This window comes from Anas platyrhynchos, chromosome Z, assembly GCF_047663525.1.
Source record: "Anas platyrhynchos isolate ZD024472 breed Pekin duck chromosome Z, IASCAAS_PekinDuck_T2T, whole genome shotgun sequence".
Taxonomy (NCBI): domain Eukaryota; kingdom Metazoa; phylum Chordata; class Aves; order Anseriformes; family Anatidae; genus Anas; species Anas platyrhynchos.
This window is the reverse complement of record NC_092621.1, coordinates 53,956,034-53,983,205: the sequence shown is the minus strand read 5'-3', so window position 1 is coordinate 53,983,205 and position 27,172 is coordinate 53,956,034. Positions and strand designations below refer to the sequence as shown.

At 39.6% G+C, this 27,172-nt stretch overlaps 1 protein-coding gene across 3 annotated transcripts in view; it reads right to left on the bottom strand.

Annotated features, from left to right (window-relative positions):
- LOC101793658 (E3 ubiquitin-protein ligase KCMF1) overlaps positions 1 to 27,172 on the bottom strand; it is a 48,038-nt gene continuing 20,866 nt past the window's right edge. For all 3 annotated transcript variants that reach the window (XM_027446803.3, XM_027446804.3, XM_072031449.1), the window contains 6 exons: positions 23,290 to 23,457; positions 13,853 to 13,992; positions 9,324 to 9,425; positions 6,787 to 6,961; positions 3,653 to 3,935; positions 1 to 2,161 (listed from right to left, as the gene is read on the bottom strand). In XM_027446803.3, the coding sequence (XP_027302604.1) occupies positions 1,900 to 2,161; positions 3,653 to 3,935; positions 6,787 to 6,961; positions 9,324 to 9,425; positions 13,853 to 13,992; positions 23,290 to 23,457 (1,130 nt within the window). In that variant the 3' untranslated portion in view covers positions 1 to 1,899. The remainder of the gene's footprint in view (positions 2,162 to 3,652; positions 3,936 to 6,786; positions 6,962 to 9,323; positions 9,426 to 13,852; positions 13,993 to 23,289; positions 23,458 to 27,172) is intronic.

Here is a 27,172-nt window from a genome sequence, read left to right as displayed (position 1 = left end):
AACAGTCTTGAAAATGCTTTATTGAACCGTGTGTCTTATTGTAATGTGCAGAAGATGTGTTTGAAAAGACTACAACTTGAAAAACTTTTGAAAATCCTCAACAATCAATAAAATAAAAAAAAGTCCCTACTCGGGGTAACTCTAAGGATAACCAGAGGCCTCATGTAAATTTTCCCTTAGAACATTTTCTGTTGCAGAGACTGAAAGAAAACAAAGCTAGTACTGCTCTATGTGGAAACAATCAGGATTTGAGGATTTTATTATTATATATAAAAAAAAAAAAGGATGGAACTTTAAACCTCAGTCTATAGGGTTGCTTCTTTTGCTGCTGTTATTTTGGATTAGCATACACGTCACAGTTCTGCTGAGAACACCACCTGGTGTTCAAGTCTGTAAATTTACTCTACAATGCTAGCAATGCTGCAGAGATGGAAGGATACAGAGAAAGAGAGAGGGGGTGAGGTGAGAAAGATCTGGAAAGACACCATTATGTTATAAGCCTAGTTTAATAATTATTATTATTATTATTTTTAAATCAGAAGCTGTGTGCACTTTTGTTTTTATAATCTAACTTTACATTCAAAAAAAAAAAAATAACCAACCACAGAACAAAAAAGGAAAGAAAGCCAAAACCAAACACACCTCTTCTGTCCTTGTCCTTGGGCTATTATGAACATATATGCACAAGAACAGTGCACTTTTTTTTTTTTTACATCACTAGGGCTAGCAATATAGGCATGTAGGTGTCACGATTCAACTAAAAGACTTTTAGAACTTTTTTTATACCAGCAAAAATAACCAAAAAAGAACAATAAATAGAAGGTGCTAAAGTTAGCATTAAGAATTCAGTTGTAATATAATGACAATCTGGGGATCCAAATCCTCAAGCTCTCCTGATACTAACATGTCTCTGCAAACTATTAAGCAAATACATAAATAACTCAAAATATGATTGAGGCTGTGAAAGGCTTTTTAAACTAAGACAACATGATCCAGGTTAACTTTTTTTTTTTTTAAACACAGCGAATATATGAATCATCTACACCTGAATAAAACATGTTTAACAATTAAAAAAAAAATTAACAACCACAAAAAAGAAAAACTTTAAACAAAAGTGAACATCATTTGATTTCAGGGCACACAAAAGCCCCTTGCAGTAGCTTCCAGCAGTGGTCTTATTGTTGTGTCTCCTACAGATGCATAAAATGAAGTTCAACTCCACATTGACGTGATGAATAACAGGGCAACATAATGATCACATATAGCAAAATGCCACACCCTGGTCACGACAATATAAACCCACTGCAGTTTCCATCGTGTGCAGGAACAGCACATACAGGTGTCATTCTGTCACATATTATTCAAAAGCTACTTTGTGGCCACAAACTGCACTAACCTTTTCGTTACGTAACCTTTGAATAATGGGAAAGCTTTGGGTTTTATAGTTCTGCTCCTTGTATTTAAATTTTTAAATGACAAGGTCACTAAAACTCATGCACGCTGCAAAAAACGTCATGCAGTAGTTAAGGTAAACCATCCAAGCAGTTTTTATTCATTAATATTCATAAATACACACAGCAGCTTCATTAGAGATTTTTCTTTTTTTTTTTTTCTCTTCAGTTTGAATGTGGAGTATTAGGAGAGCCTTTTGCATGTCAAGGTACAGGGCACAGAGCTTTTTGCTCTGCACTGCAACCTACATTTACCTGCTAGAAGTAAAAATTAGTTAAGTGGAAATGATTATCATATATATCTTTTCTCTCTTTCTTTTGAATGTACACAATGTAACAAGAGTGACAGACCTGAAATTACAATCACCAAAACAAACCCAAGATAGTTGTTGTCCACTTTCATTGGCAAATACAGCACAGAGGACATTGTCTGCAAAGTGGGATGTCATCAAAGAGGAGGTGGAGGAGGCTCGTTTCCTTTATTACTCTCTTTTAAATTTAGGTTTTCTAAAGCAACATCTAGAGGCATAATATCTACACAGCCCATAGCACCAAAATCGGCAATTTCCCCCCGCTCATCCTCGTCTGAGGAGGAACTTTCTTCCTGCATCAAAGTGGACAGTAGAAGCTCTTGAACAAACAGGCTGCAGTCTGCCCGTTCTCTTTCCATTGACTGACGCTCTGCTTCTGACATCTTCGGATCGTTCAACCTGTACAGCAGCAGGGAAACAGAAGGGACAGGCAGTCGGTGAAAGCGCATTTCGCTGGTGACACTTGTGGCACACGCTGGAAGGCACACAAAGACCTCTGCCTCGGGACTCTCCTGCCTGCTTTTACTGCACACATAATGCCTACAAATCACCAAGGCATGATAAAGCATTTTCTACCACTTCTTAGTTGACAGCACATGCCCTGGTAGAAGAGGGAACTGCTCACTCACACTCTGGAAATAACTCGGGGACATTTGCATGTACTTTGATTAAGTTTCTCAAATAATAATGAGCTGCTGATTGAAAGACATCACATAGTATTATTTTGAACTTAGATAAAAATCAGCAAGGCATGACGACTCAAATCCAGGTTTCTTTGCACAGGAAATGCAAAGAAATATTAATATTAATCAGCTTTTAATACAGATTAATTTCCTGTTAAACAATACTATCTTCTGACTTCCTCGCTCTGTCTCTCTCCATTATGGCTTAACTCTACATGCTTGAATCACTGGAAATGCTCCTTTCACTGGACGTAGTCAGAAAAACAATCACGATTTAGTTATGTAATGTTTTTGTTCCTCCTGAAGTTGAGATGCAGCAATTAATGTTTACCCATTGCTCAGGAGCAGACAGAAGGTTTGAAAAGACGCTACCAAGTACAAACAAAAGCACGGTATGTTAACTACAGACTCAATGAGGGATCTGGCAGAACTCTCTTGCCTGGAGTCACAAGTAGCTTATAAAGCCAAAACTCAAAAGTATTTTCCTTTCAAGATTTGCAGAAAGCCATATTCAAGCCTAATCCTTTAAGACATTTGTAGTTGGGGGGGAAAAAAAACAACACCTCAGTGCACATGTGAGATTGTCTCTCTGTTTTGCAAACACTAGACCACCACAGAATACTTCCAAAAGCAGAGTAAGTCCCTACAGGCCACCTATAAACTTCTACTCTTGGATATTATATTTCTGTTGAAAATGTGGATCAAGCAATTAAGTTTTTGATGAACATTTTATACCTTTAAATACAAACACCTAATTGTAGATAAAAACAAATGGAAATGGAAAATTTGTAAGCACATTTCTTGTGATTGCAACATACAAAGAGATGTGACATTTAATGCTCCTCTGGTATTTTGAGTATTTGTGGTAGTCTACAACCACACTTTTAAGTACATTTGACAAAGTAGATGATTTGGTGGACAAAAAATCTTTCTTTCAAGGGTGGCACATTAATTCAGAGAGGGAAGCAGTCTCCTTTCAGGGTTCAGTTCATTGCGACCACTGTTGAGATCTAATCGTGCAGGATATGTTGATGACAATTCTGCTAATTCTGGGATAAATTTGATCACATTTAAAGACTCTGCTTTACGAGGGCATGCACCTAATTCCAAACACATAACAGTTTAATTGAACTTTGTCTCTGGAAGGACCAAGGAAAACTGAAGTGGTAAGAGGTAAGTATTGCAGAAAACACACAGAACAAGTTACCTTGTAAGAAGAAACTGGGAATTCTGGATAGTCTGCTGACTGTTTTCTGTGTTAGATGTGTTGGTGGTTGTTGTAGGTTGTGTAATAGTGGTGTTGACATTGATCGTGTTGGTACGCCTAGTTGCATTGCGTGCAGTCTCCAGTTGTTGTCTCGCTGCCTGTGCATGTTGTCGTTCCAACTGCAGTTGCATCTGCAGCTGCTGTAACTGAGAAGCAGAAGGGCCAGAGGAATTGAGCTGTCCTCCTGCAGAGCGCCTCACGCCTGACAACTGAGATAAAAGCTCTGCCAGAGAAGAGAAAGATAATTACGATGAAATACGTTACGTGACTACGACACAATAGAAGGAATACACCCTGAATTCCAGTGCATCCATTATTTTTTTTCCAATCAACAAAAATACAATATGAATAATGTTGGAGAGCCCATGAAATTTTTTTTTCAAAAAACTCCCAACACTCAGTATCTCAAAGGGTGAGGAAGATCAAGATATGCAGACTATTTCAAATAAAAAAGTCAAAAGTTTAAAGCCTGCTAAATAACAAAAAGAGCCCATCTATAGATAATACCCAGTGAAGGATGGTATCCTCTGGAGCAGTTCTTAGAAACTTCAAGACAAAATACCGAATGATTAGGAAAATACTTCATTTTGGCTTTGGTTAGTGATTTTATTTTAGTCTCAACAAACATGCCCCCAAAACACAGGTTTCGCCATCCTACTATCATAGAAGGAAGCTGTATTGTGTAAGAGAGAAATATGTGCTGTCATTTCAAACATTTAATAACATGAATTTAGCTATAAAAACTTGTTCAAGAATTGCCTCACAAAAATGTTGACAAGCATGTTTGCTGTTGAAGTTTTTACTTCTGCAATCTTCTAAAAATTAAGAAGTCCATCCTTAAGTCCTCCCTTCTGAACAATGCAATGCTTATAGCAAATTTTTTCTGAAGGTTATTTTTTGAAACAAATACTAGCAGTAAATTACAGTTTGATGCATTACTGCAGAATCTCTTGTACGCCCCGAAGTTGTGTACTCCTTAGGTGTAGTTAGTGCAAGGGCAGAGGAAGCAGGGTGTGATATCGTGGCATGGAGAAGAGGGCAAAGTTATCATAGGTCAATTTTCCTTCCATTTCACTAATAAAATATAACCCTTTTAAATAAATCTAATAAAGCAAAATGAAATTCTTCTCTGTGTCAGGAATTCAGAATGGTCAAGGGGTTTTTTTTTGTTTGTTTTTTTTTGTTTTACCAGCACTGATAATCCCAACACTAACTTCTAATTCCATTTTAATTACTAGAAAAGGCCAGAGAGAAAAATATAAGAATGTAACAGATACTACAAACTCCATCATTCTTAAAACAGAAAACTTTGAGACATCTTTCCTATTCATCGTTTTACTGAAAGGGAAGAAAAATCAAACTGTCAGACAAGATTTGGATTCATTTATCCTCACTGTAAATTAAGCCTAAATTAAGGCTTATAGAACAGCTGAACAGTACTTTGAAGCAGATGTGAGCTTGAGATAGAGGCTTGATATGAGGAGGAGACCCAGGCAGACAGCACTGAATAGTAAGTGCTTTTGCAAAAATGGCTTACATAAAAAAACAAAACAAAACAAAAAAATGAAGTTGCGAAGAGTGCTGTTTTATCCAGTATTTAACTCCCATAAGAGGGAAGGCCTTGTGAGGCTGAAAAAAAGCCTCAGCAGCTTGAAAACTTCCAGTGCTGGGGGACTCCACCATGTCCCTGGGGAGGTTTTTCCAGGGATTGACTGCTCTTGCTCTAACAGATTTCTTCCCTGTATCAAGACAGGGCCTCTCCTGCTGCAGCCTGTTCCCACTGCCCCTTGTTCTTTCCATGTGACTCCTCGTGAAGAGAGAGCCTTCACCCCCTCTGAAGCCACCCTTTAAGCACTGGAATACTGTGACGATGTCTGCGCTTAGCCTCCACTTCTCCAGGGAGAAAAAAAAAAACAGACTTCTGCAGTCTGGGAGCCCCTGCTTGGGACAGGACATGGCCTAAGGAAAAACCATTGATCACCACCCTTTGAGCGTGACCTCATTTAAGCTATTTTCTTCTTTTACTGGGTTATGCTAAATCAGCTGGGGAAAAAGTGTTAAAGCAGGTCACAGAGGGTCAGCAGAGCACCAGAGCCAGCAGAAGGAAGGAAAGAGGACTCATTTAAGGAAGGCAGCTTCCCTTTCAAGGGCAATGGTTAATTAAGCTGGCTGGCTACCTCTGTGGAATTAATAACCTAGAAGAAGGAAGTTCCAGTTTAAGCATTTATGCCTACTCAGCATCTGAAACAAAGGTGGATTACAGCAGGAAGTTCTCATGTTTCCCTAACACACTGGCATGGTCAAAAAACACTGCATAAAAACCTAATTCCAACCAGGGAAAAGCTACATGTTAGAATTGTCTTCATTCCTTCTTTTCTTCCTTGTAAAGACGTTATTTTCAAATCAAAGCTAACCATACACTAAACAAATTGTTCTGGAAATCCTAGAAACATCTTCACATTTTTCTGGTGTTAAAAATGAGACAACCTTCCTTCATTCACAGGTTTTCTAAACTTGACCAAAATATGCTACAAATGCTTGCGTGCACCAGCACATTTATGTAAGAACTTACAAGTACACCTAAAAAAAAACAATATTAGCAAGTCTGCCATTCACACAGCCCGAACACAAGCTGAACGTATTTTCAATGTCTGTTAATAACACTCATGTTAATCTCATTTCATTGGCGTCAGCTCTGGAGTGTATGGTTTGTGCTAAATCAAATTGAGATGCTAAGTCTCCCCCATAAATACTCATAACAAATTAAAACGAGAGGTACTGAAGTAGGCAATGAAAGCAGGACACAATGACTTGTAAAAATAAGCAGCACCTGTGAGTAACAGGCTTTGGGAACCAGCCTTGTGCTCTCTGGAATGAGAGGCACAGGATACAGGGGCAGTGGTTTCAGCTTCAGAAGACCCAGGCACAGGCCCTGGGACAACCCAGAGCAGAGCAGCACAACATTCACCAACAAGCAGCCACCAGTCAAAAGCAGTGCAGCCATGGTCATCTTGAACTTTTCTCCCTCTGTATAAGGAGGACATGGGGGTGAAATCAGTGGTTACAGCTCTTACCAGCTATAGGATCCATGGCTTCTCTATTGCTTGGAGAATATGAACTCTGAGAAGATGAAAGCCCACCAGTGGAACTGCTAGTAAAGTGCATGTTTGATCTACGCGCACGGGGTCCTCCCAAACCCCGGCCTGGGTGAAACATTCGACGTACATGCCGAACACCACTGGATTCATCGTAAGAAGAGAGTTAAGGAAACAGAGCTGTTTTGTATCGACTACTAAACAACAAGAACATTTGCTAGGTGAAGCATCCAGGTACACACATGCCTAAAATAATCATACAGCTTCTAAAGCAAAGCTAAGGTGCAGTGTAGCTGTGGTGCAAGTCGGACATACAGATCTGAACCTCAGACTCTGTACACCAAACTCCTCGTATTTCTTTAGCTTTTTACTGTGTCTTAGAAATATCAAGATGGATTTTTTTCCTAAGATCAAAGTCTTCTGCTAAGTAATCTCAATTGACATCACATGTTCAGCTGAAGTTATCAGAGACACGGACTTATTCCCCCTCCCCAATTCCTACGTTAAATACTGAAAATAAAAAGGTTATTGCCTAATAAAAGTACACAGCAATTACTGTATTCCTTTTGACTTTTGTACTTCATGCCAGAAACTTCATCCAAGAAATTTCAATACTTCGGTCCTTAAAACTTTGCATGAATTCAGCACCTTCACCACACTGCTTTGTTTTACCTTCCCTCTTTTAACCAAACAAATACCACGAATTCCAATTATGAGAATGATTTCTTTCATTTTCCTTATTTCCCTTCACTTCCCATCTGATGCTTAAATTTCAACTCATGTATTTTTACAGGCTCTCAAATTAAGACACCACTTGTACATTACCTACTACAGTGTGATATTAGTGTCCAATGTACTTTTTACAAAACATACAGGTACAGTGCAGAACCTCAGGACATTGCAGAGGTCAATAACTTAAGATTGATAAAAATGGCCAGACTTCTTATGGTGAGAAAAGAACAAATGATTATTAAAAGAAAGTTTACAGAACACTTGCCTTTCAAACCTGTTCTGCTACAGTGTTAAAATACAACATCTAGGGTGCAGGTGGAAAATCTTCCTCGGAACAGAATACAGTTTGCCCAGCACACAGAGTGCCTTCCACCTCTAAGTGTGCTCACACTGGGTGCTTCTGGATGCATTTCCCTAGCTTTCTGCATAACCAGACCTGATAGAAAAGACCAGTTTCTGTAGATTTTTCAAGATACTGTGGGGTAGATTTGCTAACTGCAGCTTTTGAAGTGCTTTAAGATAAAAAGTGAAGTCTCCGCAGCTATGCTAGGGTAAGAAAAACCTTTGTAAACCCTAACTTGTGACAAACAGATAAGCTGAACAGCCAAAAGGGAGGATGGCACAACTGCCTTAGAAGACCCCAGGCTGGGACCTCCAGGGACAGCAGGGTCCAAGCTCACATTGCCAGAGCCACCACACTCAGCACCAGCTCCTCCCTAATGTGTAAGGGTCCTGCTTCCGCCCACAAGGAAAGGGGAAGCAGGGATGACTGTTTTCCTGTAAATTTGTAGTGATCTTTGCATTACACATTACTCCTTCACAGAGGCCATGAACACCCAAATTCCTTTACACTGATCCAGTTAATGTGTAGTAATTAACGTGTGTTTAGTCTGTCCTGACCCTTAAACTATGGTAAACACTAACAAGCTTAAGTGCAAACACAATCACAACTGAAATGAAGACACCTCCTTAAGTGATGTCTTCCTTCTGTTAGCATAATGAACTTCAGTTGCAAAGTGTTTTTTTCCTTTCTAAATCTTTGAACAAAAAAAGGTATTACCAAAGTAGTAATGTAGTCTTTTTGTCTATTTGTTTATATGAGATGCACAAAGAAATAATTCAGACTACTTACTTTAAGTACTGTATATAACTTGCAGGTACGCTATATAACCTCATCTAATCATAAAAAAATTAAAGCATCAATTAACCCTAACAATTCTTTCAGCTTTCCAGCCATCAAATGTACTTAAAATATGCATAATTTGCTGCTAAGGTAACTGAAAGACAGCCACTTGTTTTCCAGGAATTCTGGGAAATTCATACTACAAAAATATCAGTAGTTAACACTAGGAAACTACCTTGTTAAAGAATGGTCATAGAACATTTGTCAAAACCAGCTAAGCTCGAATCATCCTCAGATCACTGTCTTCACATCACAAATAGTTAAAACCCACTGTTGATCCTGGATACATAAAATCAAGACTAATGACCAGGCAGGATAAACCACAATATAAGTAGGATTTTTTTTTTTTTAAATCAAAAGACAGTGTGAAACATACCTATAGGCTATTCACCATCTAATATTCATAGTTTTGTTTTGTTTTTACTAGAAAGGAAGCAAGTTTTGACATACAAATCTCCAGCAACTTTTAAGTTCCAGGAAAACCAGAGTTATAACGCCTTGATTAAAAAAGAAAAAAAACTATATCAATACAAGTAGTCATGTCTACTAGATGAAAAAGACTTCTTCAACTTCTTCTGTCTGTCATCTTAGGAAAGGATATTAAATCTCTAGGAGCTCTGTGTTCCAGTGTAAGATGAGCTGCAAAGTCATCTGTGACATGATTGGGATCCCCTCCAGGTAATGCTGCACAGATTGGACAAATCTGAAATGACAAAGAGAAAAAACAAACAAATTTATAAGCTTACACAAAGTAGAACTCCTATCGCTTAGTCAGTCACTAGACAGGGCTCATTGAGAGGGCTTTAAGCTAGCTAAAAAGGGAGACAGGGCTGAAATAAGGCTTGTGTTGGAGGTGCGCCGGGGAAATAATGGCTAAGCCAGAGGAGAAGGCAATGGCCCAGCTGAAGTGCACCTACACTAATGCACGCAGCATGGGTAAGAAACAGGAGGAGCTGGAAGCGATCGTATGGCAGGCAGGCTATGACTTGGTTGCCTTCACGGAAATGTGGTGGGACCAGTCTCATGACTGGAGTGTTGCCATGTCTGGCTACAGGCTCTTCAGAAGGGACAGGCAGCATGGAAGGGGTGGTGGTGTGGCTCTCTGGATCAGGGAGTGTTTTGATGTCGTGCACCTTGAGGCTGGGAACGATAAGGTTGAGTCCCTGTGGGTTAGGATCGGCGGGAAGGCCAACAAGGGAAGCATCCTGGTGGGGGGCTGTTACAGACCGCCGAACCAGGATGAGGAGACGGATGAGGAGTTCTGCAGGCAGCTGACAGAAGTTGCAAAATCATCAGCGCTTGTTCTCGTGGGGGACTTCAACTTCCCTGACATATCCTGGAAGCACAACACAGCCCAGAGAAAGCAGTCTAGGAGGTTTCTGGAGAGTGTTGAAGATGCTTCCTGACGCAGCTGGTTAGTGAGCCTACCAGGGGAGGTGCCCCGCTAGACCTTCTCTTCACAAACAGAGAAGGACGGGTGGGAGATGTGGTGGCTGGAAACTGTCTCGGGCAGAGTGACCACGAGATGGTGGAGTTCTCCATTCTTGGAGAAGTCAGGAGGGGGATCAGTAAAACCACGATCTTGGACTTCTGCAGGGCCGACTTTGAGCTGCTGAGGACACTGGTTGGCAGAGTCCCTTGGGAGGCGGTTCTGAAGGGCAGAGGGGTCCAGGAAGGCTGGGTGCTCCTCGAGAAGGAAATCTTAATGGCACAGGAGCGGTCTGTCCCCATGTGCCCAAAGACGAGCCAGCGGCGAAGAAGACCAGCCTGGCTGAACAGAGAACTGTGGCTTGAGCTTAAGAGAAAAAAGAGGGTTTGTAATCTTTGGAAAAGAGGGCGGGCCATGCAGGAGGACTATAAGGATGTTGCGAGGCTGTGCAGGGACAAAATTAGAAAGGCCAAAGCTCATCTGGAGCTCAAACTGGCTACTGCTGTTAAAGACAACAAAAAATGTTTTTATGAATACATCAACACAAAAAGGAGGACTAAGGAGAATCTCCATCCTGGATGCTGGGGGAAACTTAATTACAAGAGATGAGGAAAAGGCGGAGGTGCTTAATGTCTTCTTTGCCTCAGTCTTTAGCGGCAATACCGGTTGTTCTCTGGATGCCCAGTACCCTGAGCTGGTGGAAGGGGATGGGGAGCAGGATGTGGCCCTCACTATCCAGCAGGAAATGGTTGGCGACCTGCTACAGCACTTGGATGTGTGCAAGTTGATGGGGCCGGATGGGATCCACCCGAGGATGCTGAGGGAGCTGGCCAAGCTGCTTTCCATCATTTATCAGCAGTCCTGGCTATCAGGGGAAGGGCCCAGTCGACTAGCAGCTAGCAAACATGATGCCCAACTACAAGGTAGACCCAGGGAACTATAGGCCTGTCAGTTTGACCTCAGTCAGAGAAGGACCTGGGAGTGATGGTTGATAGTCCGCCGAATATGAGCCAGCAGTGTGCTCAGGTGGCCAAGAAGGCCAACGGCATCCTGGCTTGCATAAGAAGCAGTGTGGCCAGCAGGGCTAGGGAGGTGATCGTCCCCCTGTACTCGGCTCTGGTGAGGCCGCACCTCGAGTACTGTGTTCAGTTTTGGGCCCCTCGCTACAAGAAGGACATCGAGGTGCTCGAGAGAGTCCAGAGAAGGGCGACGAAGCTGGTGAGGGGCCTGGAGAACAAGTCCTACGAGGAGCGGCTGAGGGAGCTGGGCTTGTTCAGCCTGGAGAAAAGGAGGCTCAGGGGCGACCTTATTGCTCTCTACAGGTACCTTAAAGGAGGCTGTAGTGAGGTGGGGGTTGGCCTGTTCTCCCACGTGCCTGGTGACAGGATGAGGGGAATGGGCTAAAGTTGCGCCAGGGGAGGTTTAGGTTAGATGTTAGGAAGAACTTCTTTACTGATAGGGTTGTGAGGCATTGGAATGGGCTGCCCAGGGGAGTGGTGGAGTCACCATCCCCGCAGGTCTTTAAAAGACGTTTAGATGTAGAGCTTAGGGATATGGTTTAGTGGGGACTGTTAGTGTTAGGTCAGAGGTTGGACTGGGTGATCTTGGAGGTCTCGTCCAACCTAGATGATTCTGTGATTCTTAAACTTTAAAAATCACATTCCAGGCATCCACAAAACAAATAGTCACATATTAAAGAAAAAACACACAAAATAATTTCTCTGCTTTGCTCTCATGAGACCCCACCTGGAGCACTGCATTCAGCTCTGGGGCCTCCAGCACAAGAAGGACGTGGACATGTTAGAATGAGTCCCAAGGAAGGCCCTATTTCCTTCCAGGGCATAAAGCTACACTGATCTTCCAGAAATCCTGTCACTTAATGGAAGAGATAATTTTCTCCATTTTATTCTTGAAGAATACAATCTGAATAGCTCCTGTTTTGTTATTGTGAGAAAGCTCTCATCAACTTTATCAACAACAGATCAAGAACTCTGACCTTAAGGTTCATTCACAATTTATTCTCTTTACATTGTGTAAGCTTACAAACCTTAATCTACCACAAAATTTCCAATCTCTACCATAGATACTAGTGCAATTTTTTGATTAAAAGTATCCAGCATTAAATTATCTTTTAAGAAAATATTGTCAAACTCTTCCTGTCCACAAGTACCTAATATTGTTACATGTACCAATGCAAAATACATGAGAAAATAAGCAGAAAATCATCTTCTTATCTGTACCACTCTGAATACAAAAGTGGCAAAATTCAGTCTTCACTTGTCAAAATTATTAACAGTACAATGTTTTATTTTTATTTTATTACATTTCTTCCCTCTGGTGGACCAGAATTCTTTTGGCTTATTTATTTAAAAAGATGAGTGGGAAGGAAAGAGTGACCATAAACAAAATAAAAGTCACTCCATTCCTGGAAACTTTCCTAAAGATCTCAGGTAAAAAACAGCTTTTATACTCAGATCTACTATTAGGACTAAAAGGTCACTACCTAAACAAAAATAGTTGTTTGGAAATCCAGGATCACAGAAGTTTAGAACCCAGAAGATTTCCTTCTCAGTTAGGTGATGGCTTTTCACCATCTGCAGTAAGTCTCCAGTACCCAAGCAGTCTCACCTCTTTTGCACACTAAACATTTATCAGAAAAGCTGGAGTCAATACTTAGCACAAACATATGCAATCATATTCAAGGATTAAAATACTGTCCTTTATCATTATTTGAAACAGAGATGATAATTTGCAGGCTGACTCCAGAAGAGGAAAGACAAATTTAACACACACAACTCCTTCAGAAATCAGTTGGGTAGCAGGTGTTTACGAACACAAATTTGGGCTTTATATATGGAATTCTAGAAGCTTCAGCCACAAACAAGGACGTGCCACATTTATAAACCTAGGATCTTGATATTCTGTGTCACGAACATACCACTGACATCAAGTGGTGCAAATCTGAACTACAACACCAAACCACAAAAGAAAAGTCATCCAAATGTGGAATTTTCAGTTAGTGACACTACGTCTGAAAGGTGCAAAGTTAAAGAGAAAATCAAGGAGATTATAAAGCTTCAGTGTGTCACTAAGATAACTCATGATCCTACAGCGTCACGGCTAAAAGTAAACTGTTTCAGATCCTTATGTTTTCAGGAAAGATCAGAGCCTCACAACAGCCAACAAGTTACCTTCCCCTCAGTATTCCTTAACACATGAATAGGCTTCAGTAGGCTTGAAGAAAAAAGGTTTCTTTTCTTCCATAGAATTCCTTGAAAGTTAAGCAGACATTTGCTGCTGCTGCACACCCTCCTCTGTCTTAAGAGTTACAACAGACTGGCATAGCTATGGTCTCACAGGACACTGTAAACTCATCTGGCAATTACATACAGGCTGTAAAAAGGGAGACACTGCTATAAAGAATAACCAGGAGAACACTTTAAATATTGTCTTACAGCATAATAAGCCCCCAAGCATTTACATTATGGCAAACAAACAGCTATCATGAAAGAAAAGCAAGCTTATTATCCAAGGGTACCCTTAAAACACGGAAGAATTTAGATGTCACTGCCAAACGTAGGTACATCTGAAAAAGCATTTAAATGAATTCATGCTTCAAGAAAGATGTTGTACCACTTTCCCGGAAGATTCCTTTTCATCTTTTTCCACCACAATTAAAAACCAATTCTGAAGCTTCTTACCACTTCTGTTGATGTTTCTGCATGCTCAGAAGTAACATGTTCTTGAAGAGATGTTTCCGTATAACCCATTTTTCCGCAATAGGGACAAGTAAATGACTGTGGCTGCTCTACAGAAAAAGCTTCTCCACCATAGTACAAATCTGTAACAAAAATTATTTAAGTAGAAATTACTTCACACAATAGAGTCAATCACCTTGTTCATGTTCACTCTATGTATGTACTTGAATGCAATCACTGCCAAATTAATCTGGTATTTAACTAAAATGGCTATTTTAATACTCTATAAAGGCCATATGCTGATAGTCAAAGTGTTCAATTACTGATGACAACACACAGACAGACTGCATTTCATTTTCATTAGCGAACATAATATAATCTTCTAATATGCAGTAGAAGCAAAGGCTCCTCTGTTGCGGCCAGATCTTCGCTTTTCTACCACCCTTGTTATCCCTAGTACAAGGTGACCTGTCATATTTTTCAATCATGAGATTAGTTCTCCAAAGCTTAACTCTGAACACTACTCTCTGCAAGTTTAGATTAAAATTTAAAAGTCCTCTGTGACTCCATCCATCAATATTTATGCCATAGCCAAACCACTGTTTAGTAATAAGAGCTTTTAGAAATGTCTTAAATAAAAGTTATACAAGAAAGAGAAATCTGATTATGCTACACGCTAGTTTCAAAACTGTGTTGAATTCAAGCACTGCTGCACTGCCTATGAAATGCATGCACTTCTGAGTTCAAACTTAACAGTTATCCATACTTATCATGAAAATTTAACTAACAATGAAAAAAATGTTTTTGTTTTTCTTAGTCTTCCTCTGCAGGGGTTACGTATTCTACAAGAAACATGAATAAACTTCAAATTCACATCAATAAAGAAGTAACTTTTGAGGAACTGATTTAAAACCTTTTTACTGATTTTTTTCTATGACTCAGTCAAAACTAAAAATTTTCAGAGAATCATGAGTAGTCTGCTGTAAATTAAGAATCGGATTAACCTGAACAGATACAAGAACTTATATTCCGCACCCCAAGGCAATATCCATCTAATGTATTAGGAACGTGTATTTCTTCCAGAATAAGTCACCACTTCCCAAGGTTTATTGTATCTTCCGCTACTGACCCGACTTTCTGACACAGCTAGGAAGAAAAGCATTTTTGTTTCTGTAGCCACAGGAAAGACAATGCTGAAGTTAAAAATGTACATATCCATAGTCTATTATATTAACAGGTCAGTAACTAAGTTTTGAGGGCTAACGCTGCAAGCCCGCTTTTATGGAGAAAATCACTTTTAATAACACGCTAATGCACACAGTTAAAGATACATGCAGCTCTACAAATGGAATATGCTGCAGACCAGTTTATGTTCAGTAGATCCCCGTTCCAATATTGGATGATGAGAGAAAGAAGCCCCTTTAACACACATGGTATGAAACGCCCAAGTAGACCACAAGCGTTGCCCAAAAGGAAACAGACCCTGACAAACTCATCATTTAACTGGTTCATCCAATTAATTATCATGCTCAGCATGAGAACTATCCTGAATATAGGTTCATTTATTTAACGCATACACACGCACTAGAAACTTATGTCCACCAATCCAAAGCAGAAAATCTCCATCTTACAGGATAAATCAAATGGATTTACATGTATTTACATGCATAACTATCTTTTGGCTTGAATAGGTTCTCTTAAAATCATAGTATACATATTTTCCATGTGGAGACCAGTCTTGTTTTGCTAGTCTTTCGTACTCCTCTTAAACATGATATGCAATATAAAGTGATATGACAATCAACCTGTTCCAAGACTGTCTTGAGGCGGTACAAAGGCTGTTTCAGATACAACACACAGGTGATGCACATAATTCACAAAACTTCGAGACACTGAAGATTCCAGACAGTGCCACTTCATTGCACACTCTTCTGAAAGTTTTCTCAAAATTCACATTCAGATTCCTACTCTGATGTTGATAAAAACATGAGTGAGGGTATAAAAATTGCCAATATGCTGCAGCATACCCAAATATGAAGAATATAAGTATGTCATTGTTTCAAATGAGGAAAGCAGGAACAAGGTTTACACAGGACGAAGTTTTAAAGATTCACTAACAGTATCTGAATGGGTCAATTGTACACAAAGTGGAACAAATACTCTTTCAGAAAAATATTTTGAAAGGCAAAGGATTAAAAAAATATAGTTGAATAAAACAGATAAATGCAAAGTGCTCTAGTGGAGGTTGATGAAAGAATCCTTCTTAGCATTGTATGAAGACAAATTGTTAACAAAAGCTCATTACACAAGTCTCCTTTTTGTATCAAAAAGGAGAAGCATGTATATCAAAAGGAGAAACATTTCTTTCCACTGTTTCATTGCACAGAGGAGATGTGAACTTCAGTTCTCACGTTATTTCATGTTCAGAAGATACAAAAATGTTGGGACATACATAAATATTCTGGGAACAAAATCAGTGAGATGGCCAAGCTTTTGAACTGGATAGTAATAAAGAATTCCAAATTCACTGTATTTAATCTGCCCAAAATAGCACAAGTAAACTCTATCTTGTTTGGTTAAAGTAATGCAGCAAGAACTTCTGCAAAGAAGGCTGCATACCTGTAGGAACAACAAAAATGCCAGTCAAACACACACAACAGGACCTAGTGATAGCTCGTTTAATTAATCATCCAATTTCCCTCATGCATTGGTATGATTTTTATCACGATTATTAAATACCTATTTAATGATTGGAAAAATGGGATTTTCCACTGCTGCAGACATACACACACCAGAGCTTCAAGTCAATTTTTCTCAAGATACTCCTAGCTGAGCAGTCTCATTTTTGTAAATTTTCTAGTTCTGACACCTTATATGCTATTTGGGTGAAAAAAGAAGATGACAAAGTGGCAAGCTAACACAAAAGGGGCAAATCATCTTATTCTTTAGAGGATTTGCCTATAAAAGTAACATCTACTACCTAAAAAAAAAAAAAAAAAAAAAAATAGTCTCTTAAAATTATTAGGTCATCTAAAAGCCTCTACCTATAAACCTCACCATTTCATGAATGGAAGTACTTTGAAGAAAGGGACCAAAGGGCACCGGGCCACTACCAATCTGAAGAGAGTGGTAAATCTAACATGCATGTAAAAATCTCTCTCCCATGGATATGCTGTTAGCTCAGTCCAGATGTCAACAATTCTAGTAGTACTGTTCTATCACAGAGGAGAGAGGTTCAACAAGTGCTGTCAAATCCTGTTTCTGGTCCTTGCTTTTACAGAATCTGAAACAAGCCATTTATTAATTAAAAAAAAAAAAATCCGAGTTCCTTCCAACCTCTTGATTATGCTCCCACATGTTCTCCCACTTATACTTCCTTTCTCATCTTTCCTGTAACAGCAAACATACATGCATATGGCAACTAAGTATGCCTTCATCTGAAAGAAAAGATATATTTTAAAAAGCACCCTTAAGAAGTGAAATAAGTTACTGGCAAATACGAGTATCTTTTTCCTTTGGAAGATCGTATCTTCCTTATTTTTCCTCAAATCTCCCTCCACCTCTTACAATCAAGCTTCTGAGCTTTTATAGCCAGAAATGTTTTAATTTAAACAGCCTAAGTTCTAAAAAAAAAAAAAAAAAAAAAAAAAAAAAAAAAAAAAAAGTTGTTTTTTAGTTGGTTGGCAATTGTGGTATCATCCATCTTTTTTTCTCTCTGGATTTAGAGTTCAGTTATTGAATAGATATCTCTCTACCTGTTTTGTTTCTAGTACATGAACAGTCCTAAAAATTATTACCATAGTCATATTATTGATGACCAAAGGTTCATTTGGTAAGGAAGGCCCTAATGATTGGAAGCAGTGTGGGGAAAATGAAAAGGCCATGGCTCCATGTATTACTGCTCTGATGCAACTGGCTCATGGCTAAAGAATAATCCCTTGTAGCAACAAAGAGATCTTTCAGATAATGAATTTTGATTCTTTCCAAATGCCCTCCTACACAAAATTTTGAGGCCATAACTCTTCAAGCTCCTCTGGACCTCTGCAGCCCTTTTCTCAGAAGAGCTAGGAAGGCAGATAAGGTTGCTCAGTAAAAAGAAAACAACAAAACCACCAGACTAAATCACATTCCTCCAGGAGGAGATTAATTACCTACATGGCTGATCCATTGCAGGAAGAACACAGCGGAATAGAAGAATCAGAACACTGTCTAAAAAGGAGTCAACAATAGCTTAGGAATTTAGATTTCAAACTTGTTTATAGATTATAGCTATTCTTGAAGGAAATCAATTTAATGTGAAAACTCAAGCAAAAATATGAGCAGTTTTGCTTTATCATCCATCCAGACTACTTGTATTTAACATTTAAATCCTCAGCGAATACATTCTGAAACTTGGCAGAAGGTTAGAAATGAGGCAGAAGTACAGTAAGATTCCTTAGATAAAAATCAGTCTTTGAAAGAGATGATTCAGGAGTACATTTTACAACAGCTTGTACTTGTTTGCTGTTTAGACATATTTCTTTTACAAGGGTACATGAAAGTCAGGAATTTTAGGTTTGTTTTTCTTCCATGAGTAATTTAATTTCAATTAGATACTCGCAAATAAAAATGCTGGTATTAAACAAGTTGTAGTGTAATTATTTGAAATATTTTTTTATCGGTGTTCGAAGAAAACAAATGGTGGCAACACAGCACATCAAAAAAGGGTCTGCCTGGAGCTTTCTGGGGCTGGAGCACTGCTGCAAGGGGAGGCTGCAGGCTGGGGATGGTTCGGCCTAGAGCAGAGGTGGCTTTGGGGCACCCCCACACCTACAAGATGTGAGGAAGGAGACTAAACTGGGCTCTTCACAGCGGTGCATTACGGGGGTGTAAGGAAAAATGTTTTCCACCACGTAGATCAGCAGTGGACCAGGATACCCAAAATACAGGATGAATAGATTCAGTTGTCTACCTATCTTCTCCAAAAAAGTTTTTCCTCATGTCTAGTTTGAATCTCCCCTGATACAGCTTTAAGCCACCTCCATCCCTGGAGGTTTTCAAGACTGAGCAAAGCCCTGATTAATGCTGGCCCTGCTCAGGGTTGGACCAGAGACCCCCCAGAGGTCCCTTCCAACCAGAACTACCTTACGACTGATCCTATGACATAATGATACACAGCCATACAGCTGTGTTAGTCATCTGGACATCAATGTTTTGCCTATCATAAATACTGCCCTGCTTTACACACTGGAGGTACATATTCCCAAGTGGCAGGATCTCCTCTCCTCACCTACTTGGAACCCTCTTTTCACCACCAATGCACTGCGATAGCCATGTTTGCTAGAATAAAATGACAAAGCAGACCTCTCTGCCTGCCTGCACCCTATATCTAAGATCCAGACATCTGGCCATAAACCCTGCTGTGGCTGTGCCCGGCCCTCCTGCTGCCTTAGATGGATTTTCCCCACGAACCCCCGACCTGAAATGTTACACTTCCTTTCTCTGGGATAGTCAGCAGGGCCTGATCCTCTCACCAACCCTGCCCTGCACATCTTGTTTGATTACAGGAGGACTGCTCCCTCCAAGCGAGGAGGCTGACCCCTCTTGTGCTGTGGTCACTCAGCTCTCGACTTGCTCTTCCCTGTGGAGCAGCCCTGGTTTTGCTGCTTCCCGACAGCAAGCACCACATTCTGAAGCCATGAGCCAGCACTGACACTAAGGAAGGTTAGAGATGATTTGAGGTCCATCTGCCAATACTGAGTAGTGCCAAAAGAGCAGCTGCTGCTTAGAGACAGTGTATGCTGGGGAGCAGCTCTGCTAACAGCTCTGGAGTGTCTCGGTGGACAGCAAACCAGCTGTTTGCCCCCGCATCGATGTCGGGAAACCATGACCTGGGCTGCATCACTAAAAGAAAATAACAACCAAATCAAGGGTTGTGATTATCCCATGTTACCTGGCACCTGTTAGGCCACAACAGGAATAGAGGGTCACTCCAGTTTAAGACAAACGCACACAAAAATGGAGTAGTTTGGGGCAGGAGGTGGGGAAGACATGCACGTGCAGATGTGTCCACCAAGACGGTTAGAGTGTTGGCAAACTTGACATAAGATGACAGGTTGAGGAAACAGCAGCAAATTTTGCCTAAATGTTAGGCCACAAAAGGTGTCAAGACCTTAAGTCACATAAACGTCAGAGCTGGAAACTAAAGGTACACTTTTACAGTCCCTCTATTAAAGTAATACAACAGGATTCTGGAACAATACCACCATGGCTGTTTTGAATCCCATCTACTTTCCAAAGTAACACTAGCTCACACAATGACTTCTGAAAGACAGATAAGCCAACAAGATGGTTCAAGACTGAACACTGGTGTCACAAGTAATCACCAAGGCTTTTCATTCATTTTCAGCATTCTTATAAGGGCTTCTATACTAGTCCAAGTCTCTGGGAAAAAAAGCGCCTTCAAGGCACCTGAAGGAGCCCATCTTCTGCCGTATACTTTGCAGCCTTATTACTGTGACTATGAACCCTAAAAATTTACTAGAATTTTCATGGAGGTAAACAATACATTTTTTTTCTATGCTGAAACTATCCCAGATACATGGGATCGGTCCATGTGATTAGCTATCCACTGCAAACCTGAGCTTGGTCACAGCTTTAAGAACAGAGTACTGAGGTGAATCCAGCTGTCTGCACACAGACAGTGTTGGTCAGACGGGAACTAGGGATACCAGGGTCCTCATCATCACCTGCAGCTGGATCTCCAGCAAGTGACTCACTGATCCCTTTTCTCATTTTTAAAATCAGAAAAGCAACACTGATTTCGGCTGAAGTGCTTGTTTCAGTTTTGCAACAGAAGGATCCCCCATGCTGCTTCCTTCTCCTTGGCACAATGCTCATCTTTAACCACCTCTCCTCTCCCCAGCCCAACATACCCAATACCTTTAAGTTCACTCTTACAAAAATGGAACAGTTTTCATACCTTTGAGTCAAACCTGATCACAGACAACAGTACTGAAGTTTGCCACTGACCACCTAATCTAGAATTCATGTAGCTACCTACATGTATACTAAAAGGCTTTCAGTCCATGTTTCTACTGAAGTTTTCCTTTCTCATACAATCCCTACCCATCATACATTAGAAGACACTTTCTTTTCTTTCTTTTAAGTTCAACCTACCATGTCACCAAGAAGAAACTGAAGAATTGATTACCTCTGTGCTGTTTAGTTTAAGATTTCCAATCTTCTCCAAGAGATTATTTTTCTTTTAACCTGTTAATATATTTCCTTTATGATTTTTAAATTCACTGGCATAACTACCCTGGTAACCTTGGAAGAGGCCATTTTAGACTAGTTCTACCGTTCATTATAGACTTTTAAATTAAACTTAGAATTTCTTGGCTCCTAAATTTTTGGATGTTCTTCAGTCGTATGATCTTGCCTATAGAGGTCTCTTTGAAAAGTTACCACAGTTTCTCTTAATAACTGTAACATACTGTAAAGCCACGCTCCTTTATGACTGACATTCTACAAGGAATTGTAGAATAAGAACATTTTAAGAAAGACAGTACAGACCTTCCTGAGTCCTAAGAAAATGTTATCTATAAACATTCCCTAGTCCATGCAACAGTGTATGTTTCCAAGCTCGGTAGTACTCAGGTGCCCTCTTGCATCAACCACTGCTGTGGCTAGGAGTCCAGCAACATGTTCTTTTCTGTTACTGCCCTGCACTGTTAATCCAGCAAGTAGTCTTGCTGCAGTGCTGACATGCAGGAACAATCCTTCCTGACACTGATTCTGTGGGAGAAATGCTCAGATATCAAGCCAAATGAAATTTCCAGAAGACATCTTTAAGTTAAAGAAGCCACAGTAGCACGCACACTAAACAATGCAGGAGTAGCCCTCAGAGCCCTATTACCCACCTACCTCAGTACTTCACTGTAACCTTCCACCTCTCTGATTCTTCCTGCAGGCTCAAATGACAAAAAATAACCTCTCCCTGCCCACCACAACATACACAAATGATGTACATTAAATCAAAAGACAGGCTTGTTTCCCAAAGACTTCCAAGAGAGAAATATTTAAGTTGCAAGCAACAAAATACATTTTCTAGACATTCCTACATTCTAATGACAAGCATTTTTAAGAGGTATGTGTTTAGAAGAAATTTCCCCATTGCATGACATTCAAAGTTTTGGTATTTAACATCAACTTCAGCCTCCACAGCAAGTGTGTTTCAGTCCTCTTTCCCCTGTGAATTATGACCACTTAATGTTTACGACAACGCTGTCATTTTAGCCCGTGTGAGACATCCAAGAATAGCCACTGCTAGGGGACAAATCAGTCTGAACTGTGCATCTCCAATACTGACCCAAACTCTGAACTGTTATGTGGAGATTTTTAACTCGTAAGAAAGACCTAAAAAAGAAGCCTGGAAAGAAACATATGCAAACAAAAATGATTGTATGCATTTTTGATAATGAACTAAATGCTTTCCTCCCAAACCCTAGATTCCCATGGCTTGGATTTTAGAAGTCATGACCAGGCATTCTCAGGGCAAGCAGAGGTCTGAGAACTGAGAGAAACTCAGACATCCAACAGCCATTTTGAAAGAGAAACAGTACTTTTCTATATCCAGCTGTTCTCTGGTGTTTAAATCAATAAGGAAGCAGACTATTTCTGTTTTCATCAAGAACAAAGAAATTATCACCTCTAAAGCACTCAAAATGTGAAGAACAACACAGCTGGAATCACTAAAAAATATTAAAATGTGAGCCCTGTGGGCTTGGAGCATATATTTGTTTAATGTCCAGTGACAGCAGCATATTACTGTAGAGGTTTGATGCAGAAGTATTTCCTCAGTTACAACCCCACTGTTACACTGATGCAACAGAAACAGCAAATGGGATAGGAGAAACAAGAACTTATTTTTAAATATTGATGTGGTTTTACAGTAAGAAATAATTTTGAAATTAGTGAAACTTCAAAGGAGTCCCAAGAAGATTACATGCTAGTCCTTGCCACATTCACTACAGCCAGCCTATCATTACCCTGCTGTACCAACATTCCCACATAAACCACCAGAGAACAACTCTCCTCCAGAATCTCATCATTTTTCTGCTTCTTCACTTTCACTTACAGGTACAAGATATTGAAGGGGAAAGCTTACCCCATTTTTTGAATTGGAAGTTAGTTGGAAATATAATTGTTATCAAATATACTTAGTAGTCTGATAACCTGCTGTGCACCAAATTAAGAAATATGTAAGAGTTTTTATATACCAGAATCAGGAAAACATGCCTTTTTTTTTTTTTTTTTTTTTTAGAAAATGGGAATGTGCCCTTATTTTCAGTGTGCTAATGGAAGAAAAAGTGCTTAGTAAGTAGAAACATGAAAAATCCATATTCTGTTTACTAACACAACACAGCACCAAACGACTAGAGTCTCAAATTACCACTTACCAAAATCTACTCTTGTTAGTATGCACTGCATTGGATGGTCAGTTGTATGCCTTGTTGTTGTTGCACCACTTTCATAACAAGTTGCACACAGATCGTAATCGTAGCAAATTAAACACTTGTATCGTCGACCTCGGAAATTTCCTTTTAAACATGCATCACAGCTGACACCTGTAAACAAAAAAAAAAGTTTTAAAACAACAATAAAAGCTGTTTTTTTTTTAATGAAACAGATTTGTTCCTGCTCCCTCTCAACAAACAAAAGAAATCAGCCATCTCTGACACCTACAGCTTACATACACAACTCAATTTCTAAAGGCATTTGCGTCTCTAATTAAATACTGTTCTTGAAAATCAAGCTCTTGAACTCTAGAAGTAAAGTAAGGGCACACTCGAGCATCTGAAGTGATAACAAATTGTTATAGAATACCTTTAGACACACCTTCCTACAGACATCTTTATTTGGTAGTAGGACTACTAGTATTTGATTATTCAGCTAAGAGTTTTGGGTCAAATGCTCTTCTTATCTGAACAGCATACTGGTTGATAAAGGAAGAAAAAAAATGACAACAAACATCACTTACAGAAGTCTATGAGCTTTTCTGCCTTTACTTTCACACTTTTCTTAACATCCTAATTTTCAAGAACACCACAATCATTCCTGATATTACTATGTATTACAAAGTAGGACTTTTTTTTTTTCTATTTTTTTTTTTGGGGGGGGGGGGGGGGGGGCGGAAGTTAGGCTGCATCAGTGCTCTCCACCTTATTTCTTTCTGGAGCTCAGTACTTGCGCTTGCGAGTACTCATACTATGTGTGTCAGGAAAAGCCTTAACAGATTCCAGAGACTTTCATTTTTTTGTGTGGTCTCAGATGTCTCTTGGTTACTTGGTTAATTGCAGAAGTATCACCATTTTGTAATCTCTCACGCCTAACAAACTTCCTTCAATTGCAGTGGTAAATTAAGGGCCTCCAGGAAAGACAGCACCGTATACACTGCAGGCAAAATTTTCATCAACATCCTCTTTCACCATCAGCTAAGGCTTGCTCTTCACAGCTCCCTTCAAGCACAGACTTTAGAGAAACATTACCAGAACAAAATACTGACACCATAACCCATGGCCTATTTACTTTTTTTTTTTTTTAAGCCTACTTGCCAGAGAGAGGAGGACTGGTGTTAATTACAAAAAAATGCTTGCATTTCTTTTTGTTGTGCTACCCCACTCTGTAGCATCTGAACAGAAGCCCTAACATGGGAATGCAGGAATGCAACAATCAGTTATTGCTTTTAAATCTCTGCTACTTGTTCAAACAATTGGATGACTAGTGGACAAAATTTTCTCTTTTTTTTTTTTTTAAAAAAAAAAAAAGTTTCTCCACCGACAGGACTACCTTAAGGCATTCTCTCATCATTTCTCAGGTCAAAGCACTGTGCACTGGTATGAATACTGAAGCTAATTCTTCAGTTGCCTTGCTCAGTATGTAGCTTGGGTGTAACCGTACATGGAAGTTTATTCAGAAGAAACTGCTTCAAGAATATCCTTGTTAATAGCCTAACAGAACTAAATTTTTTAGGACTCCAAACTTTTTAATCTTGCCCCCTTAGCATGATTTTCTCTGATTTTTCTTCTATTAACTCTGAAGGATCTGGAACGATGTTTGATAATTTGCATACTGTGAGCAACCTGATTTCTGAGGACATCTGCTCATTAACCGTGTAAAATTTTCATGTTTCAGTCCATTTGTTTGCTGTTTTCATACTGAGATGTACGAAGCTTTATACATGCAGCATCCAAATTTCCCCCAACAATGCACGTTATACAGAAAACACTTATCAGCTATTGGCAGCACTGCAAGCCTTTTTGTTGCCTGCTTAACTTTCCAGAAAGCACTCGATCAGCAAGTTAGGCATCGTACTGAAATAAGCAGACTAGTTTAACACAGAGCCTGTGTCAGACATCAACAACTTTCCAAACCAAGTATTAAGCCATGGTTCCCCAAAAAGTGGGGAAGGTACGTCTTATTTCTTTAAACTCAAAGCAGCTGATTTACTGCAGATGTACGCTTCTTTGCCACTGCCAAACTCCTCCTGTCACATGCTTTCTCAAACATCTACACAGATCCTATTTGAGGAAAGACATGTTTTTAAAGTTTGCCTTTACACATTTTCCTCCTGCCAATGGATTCTGAAGTGCAATGCCCCTCCTCCCATGTATTTTGTGATTATTAGTTTTTCTCTGGAAAAATCCAACCATGAACACAAATCACAATATAATGTTTTTACTTAAAAATAAATGCAACAAGGTTTTCAGACAGCAGATGTATTTTGCTTCCTACAATCAATTCTCTACTGGAAAGTACACAATCTGAGCTTAACAACAACAAAATTCAGGTTAAAAGAATAATGAAATTATGCTTTCTACATGTCTCATGCTCAGTATTTTGCCATGGCTCCAAACTACCACTTCTTTCCCCTGCAGAAAGGAGCTGACAGCACTGGATCGATGTACCAAGCTACTTTTGTATGGTGGTTTATTTTTTTCCATGTAGCAGAGAAAGAAAGCCCCTAAAGGAAATTGGTTAAAAAAACTAATAATTAAATTAAAGGCCTTAGATTGGGAACTAAACCCATTTTTAAATCTGAGATACCCCACTGAACCCGTTTATTCTCGTCACTTATTCTTAGTCATCCCTTTTAAGAGCAGTCCCACCAAAACTGAGGCCTGTTGCAGTTTTTCCTGTTCTTCTCCAAGCTGACTACCTGGCTGCCAAAACCTCACCCACCTATCTAAACTGAGATCTGGAAACTGAAATACCCAGCCCAGTAATCTTCTCTGACCCTACCACTTCTATTATAGTAAACACTCTCACTTCCTTATGAAAGCTTTGGTTTTCATTTTTCTCGACTTTAATCTTTATGTCAACTGAAATTCCCTACAAAACCCCCAAGCACTCAGCAGTAACATATTCCTGTTAGCATGGTATCTTTCACCAGATGCCAATCTTCCAACATTTCCCTGCATTTACCTTATGTTGCAAATACAGCAGGCATATTACAGATTCAAGAATGTCAGATTATACTGGATGCATCCATATTAATCACAGGTTTAGAGAAAAAAAAAAAAACAGGCTCTGGAAGGATTCGTTTTGAAGCGAGGAACAAAAGCAAACAACCAACCGAAAGAAAAGACTGAACAACGTGTGACAAAGATTTAGATAGTCAGCATACAATTCTGACTGGTGCAATATGCTAATTAATGACTTTTAAGAAAATGCTTGAGAGAAATCCTCTTAGCCCAGAAGGAATTGCTATTCATCGAGAACGTTTGAACACAGAGTAAGAAATAAACATTTTAGTTACAGTTTAGGTTTTCAATTCATTACCATAGATTATCCCATTTCTTCCTCAAATTTTCTTCTACGTTGCTGCTGCTGTGCCAAGTACTCTCATACACTGCCTAACATGCTAAGTAAAAATTTCCTGCTCTCTGACAAAGGTTGGGTTTTTTGTTCTGCCTTTTAAATGCAACTCTGTTCCACTAGAGGGTAGCATTGTGCTAACAGCTAAAGGGGTTCGGTTCATCCTACCTTTCACTACCCAACTTCTGAAGGCTGCTTCAGCAGCATCCCTTTGCAATGCCCACAGTCACAACTTTGCATTTTGAGTGAAATCAGTCAGGAGGTACTTGACAGTCTCATTAATAAACTGTTCTTCTTCTTTCATACAAAATTCTTCCTTATATATCAAATCATTCCACATCAGCACCTAATCAAGGGCAACGACCTCAGGAAGATATTGTCACACCAGCATTTTATGTAAAGGATGCTGAATAGTAATTTGTTTGTTTGTTTAAAAAAAAAAAAAAAAAAAAAAAACCACAATCC